Below are 7,351 nucleotides of genomic sequence, written 5' to 3' on the forward strand. Positions count from 1 at the left end.
TTGTTTTTTGGGTCCTGGAAAAAAAAACAAAATTCAAATGTAACACTTTAGTTTTTTTTTTTTTTTTTTTTTAAAGAAATGCATCAAGCTAATTCTTCAGTTGGGAACAACCTTTCAAAATTTAGTCTAACCTGGTTGATTACAAATACAATATTTGAACTTATCTTCAGTAAATGGAAAGGAAGTGAGCTAATGCTATCACATCTGCAAACTCTTCCATGTGAAAACGCCAGCGGAAGCGAATGAGTTCATTCAAAACTTTGAGTGGAATAAAATTAATCTAAAACGGCTTAAGCTTAAACTTTTAAAAAGGAACTGTTCCTTTATGAAACCTGGATGAGATGGATGGATGGAAGGTTTCACAAGTTTGAAGTTATCAAAACAACTTTTGATGCAAGAAGAAGGTAATTATCTTTTGTCTATAATATAGGATATCTTGGTCACTTTACTGAAATATGAAATCCTATTGTGGAATGTTTTTTTTTAAATACCATTATTTATTGTTTTGAAAGGAAATTAACAGATGCAGTAAAGAGTCAAATCTATGACCCTGTACACATGGTGAGACTGTCAATGCAGAAGTAAGTCTTAGGAGTCATCGGGATGCTCCGTTTACCTACGATGATAAAAATTTGCTTTGGGTCATTCTGCTGTGAAACTGAATAGTGCAAGAAATAATCTAGGTTTACCAGAAAGCCCAGAAATGGCCTTAAATCTTTTGCCCCCTGTAAGCAGAGAGGCATCAGGTCCTCTTTATGAAGTTTGTCATTCGCCTTTATCCACATCCCTGATCCTACACTACTTGTGTATTACTCATTAACCTCAGGTTCTCCTTTTTCTGTCTCGTCTTCCCCAGTGATTTGTACACTTGGCTACTTGTGAACATGCCTCAAGCTGCTGCACAGATTTGATGCACATTTTCTTCTGTTTTTCTAGATGTTGTTGAACCAGCTTGTGTTTTCTAAAGCATCTCATTTCAGTTTCTTTAATCACAAATGTCAATAAATTGGATGCATACATAGAATTTCTGAACATTGATGGAACATAAAGCAAATGGAAGTTAAAAGGCAGGAATACTTTGATATAAATGGGCAAGGGTGAATTTAAATGTGTATTGCTCTGTGCACACATGGCAAAAAACGGATGCTAACGGTACCCAATCATGGTGATGGTACTTGGTGGAGTTATTTTTGTCTCTTGTGGGGTTTAAAAACTTATTGTACAACTATGGCATCCCAAGTTTAGTTCATTTTCAGACATTTCTTGGGTAATTGCCAGCTTCTCGTCAACACTTGTGCAAGGCTAGTTGCTCTTGTTTTAATCTGTTTATTGAGCAACTCTTAGTTGTTTCAATTATTGTCTTGATGAGTCGCTGCACCTGAGCTAGAAACGACTGCGGCAAGGCAGAGACAGGCCAGACTGGCTGACTAAATGGTTTTCCACATTAGCTGAAGCGCCACAGGTTTGACCTGCTTTCACCCAAATTCCTGTTGATTGAAGTCACGGCTGTTTTCGACCACAGTGGTTCACCAAATGTTTTCGTAGGAAGCCAGTCCACTAGACTAAACCCTGGTCTTGTCAGATTCCCATCTGTGCATTATTTTCCCAATCATTGTGATGTTACCATCCTGGCCTTTCCTGTTTTACAAGTGCTTTTCTTTGTGAATGAAAGAACTTCCTGCTAAACTCAACTAGAATTTTTTTTATTTTGTAGCAGTCTGGACTTTGATCACATTGGTGTTGAATGCATTTGGTTTAAAAAGAGGAGAGGGGAAAACTGTGCTTCAGAATATTTCTGTTCATATCTGCTTGTACCGCTGTGGGTTGGCGAACTGCAGCGTCACTGAGAAAACCAGGTTACACTCCGAAAGAATGTGGGTGGGGCAGGGCTGTGTGAAGGGTGTATCCCGTCATTGATAAACGTCGTCACCATTTCGTTGAGCAGTTCCTGGAAAAGTGCCTGCTTGCTGACTAGCTTTGAATGATAGCAGTTTGCCAACTGTAATACAAACGCCAATTTCAATTTGGCAAATTGGAGTTAAATGCCTTCAGCCCCAGAATTTCCCCCCAAAAAGGATTCCTGTGGCCTTTATAAATACTATTACCAGAAATTATACTTTTCCCCAAATGCTGCAAAGAATGAACCATTCCTGTAATTCTTTTCCAAACACGCATCCGTTAGGTACTCAGAAGTTGTACGACTGCGGTGTTACTCATTGGTTGCACAACGAGAGGAAGTTGCAACAACACAACCTGCTATATGGGAAGTGTTTTCTGGTAGTTTCATTTCCTCTCAATTTGAAATCATAATATCGAAGTCAAACAGTCGGTTCATTGGAAAAGGAAGAAAGCATGAGTAGTGGCTGAACTTGTGCATGGTTTTGTGGTGCATTGTAGGGCTGCAGAGTAGACTTGTTACAACATCCTCATGTTAATCCTTAATGTTGCAACATCCTTAATGGGAAAGAACTGTTTGTAATGCAGTATTTATGATCGTTGAATTCAAAGTTTCCTGCCCAATATTCTTTGTGTTCGATGAAGACTCTGTTCGAATGTTCACAGCCGATGGTGATGGAAGCAACAGAGATGGAAAGCATTGCAATGAGATGAGACGGCGAGAAGTGAGGGAAAATGTGTTGGTCGCAAAAGCTAGTGCTATTGCAATATTTCACAGTAAAATGGCAAACCATGCAATCTATTAGCACTTGGGCATACTTGTTTTATCATTTAGTGCACACCTTTGTTCTGGTCTGCCTCACAGGTACTGCTGTGTCCTCTATTATAGTGACTTAAACAGTATAATGGAGGATTATAGATCATAACATCTGTAATATTTTGCAGAAGCGCATTGCGTGTGGAGCTGAGTTGTCTAGAGAAATTTCCTAACCCACTGTCGAGCATTTTTGTTCAGTCTTGTGACGTTTCCTTTTCTGCCCCAGCTCCAAAATTTGGGAATCAATCCAGCCAACATAGGCTTCAGCACCCTGACCATGGAGTCTGACAAATTCATCTGCATCCGGGAGAAAGTGGGGGAGCAGGCCCAGGTTGTGATCATTGACATGGCCGACCCCAATACTCCGATCCGGAGGCCCATCTCAGCAGACAGCGCCATCATGAACCCCGCCAGTAAGGTCATCGCACTTAAAGGTATGCTGCTTGTAAATATGCAGCTCTCTGCTGCTTTAGAGAGACACGTTCTGCCAGGATTTAAGGATAGATTTCTAATGTTACTATTTTTTTTTAAACTGCATTAAAACTTATGTTGAATGTGAAGTTATTGGTTTTACGTTTTCAGAGCATGTTCAGTTTATTCATTGAGCTCTGTACACATGCAGCTACTTCAATTTTCTGTCATTAAATATGGTTTATTGGCCATTGTTTTTTTAAAACACTAAACATTTCTCATGAAGACTAAATTAGCATATTTTTATTGTTTTTGTCCTGCTATGATTGCTTTGACTTTTTGTTTTGTCTTTTTGTATGTTCATTTTTTTTCTTACTGCTTTCTTATGTTTGCAGACGGTGAGTTGAAATTTCAATACTTACTGTGGAAGAGAAATCCTGTTTAAAGACAAGTAATTCTGAGCAAACCAAACCTGTCTAATATATTTTTAAATATTAAAGCACAAATGCCATTGGAGGACATTTCTGTCAATTTTTTAAACCTTTAACCCAGGTTTGCTCATTGTCCATCACCTTCAGAAAAAAAATATTTGTAAACAGGATTTAGCTTTCACAGCCTTACAGCTTGCTGGCATTCCATCATTTTTATATTCAAAATGATTTAGAACATGTTCGTGTGGTATTATGGGTAAGAATTTCATTTTAATCCACGTTTCCATTTGAAATCTGCGTGCTTATCCATCTGAAATTGAAATGACGCATACTTGTGTTCACTCGTCTTCCAGCTGTGCTTAATGTATGTTTTTAACCGAGTTCAGATGCTTTTGTATTCTTTTTATAATTTTTCCTAATATATTGACTCAAATTAGCTTTTAAGTTGAACAGAATTTAGATGTTGGATACTTCTCTGGGATTGCCATATCTCGCTAAGTTTTTTGTTGGCAGTTATGAACAGTGATGCTGTCCTATAACATTTGATTCCATTTATTTAAAAAAAAAGTGATTCTGTGTTCAGATCTAGACTTTTTTCTTTATCAAGCAATATTCAAGCCAAAAAACCCTGATCTGTAGTTTTATTTCTGGTGATGAGTGTTGTGTAGAGACTAAAGCGCAGCGGGCCCAAGGACCAGGATTGCGACTTTTGTGTGTGTGTGGTTTAGTCTTTAGAAGAGGGGAAAATGAATCCAAGTCTGACTTAAGAGATCAAACCACAAAGAAAACTGGAAATTGGTATCACCCTGGACGAGCCCAAATACTGCATTTCTAATTGTAACTAGTGTTTAATATGGAATTTATTATGGCTGTGGTAAAATGTAAGGATTTCAAGATAAAAATTAAGAGGATCTGACGTTTGTTATTTTTTTAAAGAATAGAATTAAAGTCCTTAATTCCAGGTTTTCCCCTGGTGCTTTATAAGCCTGGTGGGCCACCAGGCTTTACTTGTACCCCCACCAGGCTAACATTGCTTATTTTTAAGTCTTTTTAAAATGTTTGCATTTTTTAAGGCTTTGTAGTGAACCTTTTTTCATTCAGTGTCAACAGAAAGGAAAAAAGGCAGGAAGAGACGATAAAGTCGATGAGTTTAATTTATTTAAGTGATGGTTTCAAATTTCCTGTCGACTTTAAACTTTTTTTTTTTTTTTCTTTTTAAACTTGCTGGTTGAATGACTCCTCTGGTGCCCAATAAAGGCTTGGCAAGTTTTCTGGGGGAAACCTTGAATTCTATTCAATTTCAGACCTTAAATGCTTGTATACACCTACAATCTCATGATCTGTACTTCTGATTCGAGTTATTTTATAAAAAAATAACCCAAAACTACAGAGCACAACACAGGAAAGCAATGGCACCCTGTTAACATTTAGCACAGACATCCAGCCGTCTCGGCAAACCTTCAGAGCTGTGCTTCATAAACTGGCAAATTATGTTAAGATGATTAAAATTGGAATGTTTCTGCTTTATTATTCACCACCAGTTCCCATAGTGGTTTGTCTTTTAATGACAGGGATTTCAGTAGTTGGCTTAAAGCAGTCATCAATAAAGGAAATGAATCCAAATACTTACTACAGAAAGGTTGGGTAGTCTAGGTGTGTAGGGAAACGTTATGCATCCTTACTTGGATCATTTGCCTTAACAAACTGAAATGTGTTGAAAGTCATTTATTTGTATAATTTTCTGCACATACCCTACCATGACATTTTCAAATTTACAATAGATAAAACAAATTACCTTTGTCATGCAGTAAAAAAAAGTCAAACCGTTGTGTACCATTTAGAGGGAGGACTCTGACACATTATGTGAAGTTTACTGAAAATATAGGGGATAATTAAGTAAATGACACTAAACAATACATGCAGTACATAGAATCAGTTTCTAAGCCCCGTCGCTGTTTATACATTCTAGTGTCAATCTAGTAAAGACCCTTCTTTCTTTCAGTCTGTTGCCTTCTCTTCAGTGTATCATTTTCATGCGATGCAGTGTGAGCCCTAACCTGTTCATTTAACTACACTTGACGGATTAACACAATGCGTGTGCACAGGTGCAACTACTCATGATCCGTTAATGCTTGCTCTCTAAAATGCGGCTGCCTAATCAAGCGGTCCATTCGACAGAACATTTATTCTGATTCTATGGCTTTATGATGACGAGGTGATCTCGATGGCTGTGAAAATGCATTTGAGTATTTAATAAGCAAACAAATGTCACACTGCTTTTATAAAAAATGAAGCTTAAGCTCACTAAATTAATCCCAACTAATATAACACACAGAATGCAGGTGAGTGAACCTTTTGTATATAACATTTTAATGTCTAGTTCAGTTTCATAAAAATGATTCGGCATTAGGTACTTATCAGTTTTTTTTTTCTTCACTTAAGGTACAAAACTTTTTTTTAAAAAAGCTTCTTTGTCTTTCTGCTGTTGCATATTTTTCTTGGTGACGGCTTTTTCACATAATCAATTACTTCAGTTACTGAGAATGAGTCGCACTTCTGGCCAGTTTACTGATTAGTTGATTTCTTATTAATATCAGAACTTTGTCAGCCAGCAGTGCATCTTAAACATTGGGTTACTTAACTTAATCCCTGGTTCTTTGATAACAGAGTGAGGTGTTTCACAACATGGTGAAACACTGAGCGAAGTTAGAAAACTTTTGAAAACGAGGATAAAATATGGTAAAATATGATTTTTGACATCTTGTACTAGAGATTCCTTAATTAGAATTGAAGCATGCATTTTCTTTCACTATAAATTTGATTTGCATATTTGCTATCAGTTTAGCTTCTTTTGGAAGAAGTCAAATATTTACCCCCCCATTTTTTTTTTTTTTTTTTTTTCCAATGCTCTTCTTGCTTGATTAGGCGGTTTCCTACTGCAGCATGTTTGGTATCCCCCTGTCTATCACTCCTGCCATCCTTACTCGAGTGCTTCAAATTAAAATTTGGTGTTCCTTTTGCAATAAATCCAAAATTGTGTGGAGTGACCGTGGAAACGCATTAGAAACTCTAACGTTCTCTTTGGACCTGGCTCCTGCTTTTATCCTCTTCTCTGTAGCGGCCAAAACCCTTCAGATCTTTAACATCGAGATGAAGAGCAAGATGAAGGCACACACCATGACAGACGACGTGACTTTCTGGAAGTGGATCTCTCTGAACACGGTTGCTCTTGTGACTGACACTGCTGTTTACCACTGGAGCATGGAGGGCGACTCTCAGCCTGTCAAAGTTTTTGATCGCCACTCCAGCCTGGCAGGCTGCCAGATCATCAACTACCGCACCGACGCCAAGCAGAAATGGCTCCTCCTCATTGGCATTTCAGCTCAGGTAATGTAACGGAGCGAGCGTATGTTTTCCACGCTCCTTCAAGAGGGGGATGGGGGGGGTGCCGATTTATGTTTTCGCATCCACCTGAATAATGTGTAGTTGCGCCACTGGGCCCAGGCACATTGTCGCAATACCTAGTCAATATCAGGACCAATACAGATATTAACATCCGATTGGTGCATCTCCAGTCAAAATGCATTTGAATGGATGTTAAAGGCACAAAAATTGCTCAATTGAATTAAAGTTGAAAATAAATCCTTGCAAAACACACAACCTTGTCTAATTTAATGCTATTTTTACAATATGTGCAAAAATAAAATTTAGAAATATCCACAAGCCATGTCCATTTTGCGTTTCTTTTCTTTTTTTTTTTTTTTTTTTATCAAATTACATGTTTTCCTAAATTTGT

General features: G+C 37.7%; 1 protein-coding gene across 4 annotated transcripts in view; it reads left to right on the plus strand.

The window, feature by feature from the left end:
* Positions 1 to 7,351, plus strand: part of cltca (clathrin, heavy chain a (Hc)) — a 39,257-nt gene that overhangs the window by 12,318 nt on the left and 19,588 nt on the right. For 2 of the 4 annotated variants that reach the window (XM_015035412.1, XM_015035429.1), the window contains exons 2-4: positions 2,940 to 3,147; positions 3,520 to 3,522; positions 6,674 to 6,942. In XM_015035412.1, coding sequence (XP_014890898.1) covers positions 2,940 to 3,147; positions 3,520 to 3,522; positions 6,674 to 6,942 — 480 coding nt within the window. The remainder of the gene's footprint in view (positions 1 to 2,939; positions 3,148 to 3,519; positions 3,523 to 6,673; positions 6,943 to 7,351) is intronic. The other 2 variants (XM_015035422.1, XM_015035438.1) reach the window with 1 other exon arrangement.

The sequence above is a fragment of the Poecilia latipinna genome, unplaced genomic scaffold (genome assembly GCF_001443285.1).
Source record: "Poecilia latipinna isolate Pla-1442-1.1 unplaced genomic scaffold, P_latipinna-1.0 Scaffold20, whole genome shotgun sequence".
Classification (NCBI taxonomy): Eukaryota; Metazoa; Chordata; class Actinopteri; order Cyprinodontiformes; family Poeciliidae; genus Poecilia; species Poecilia latipinna.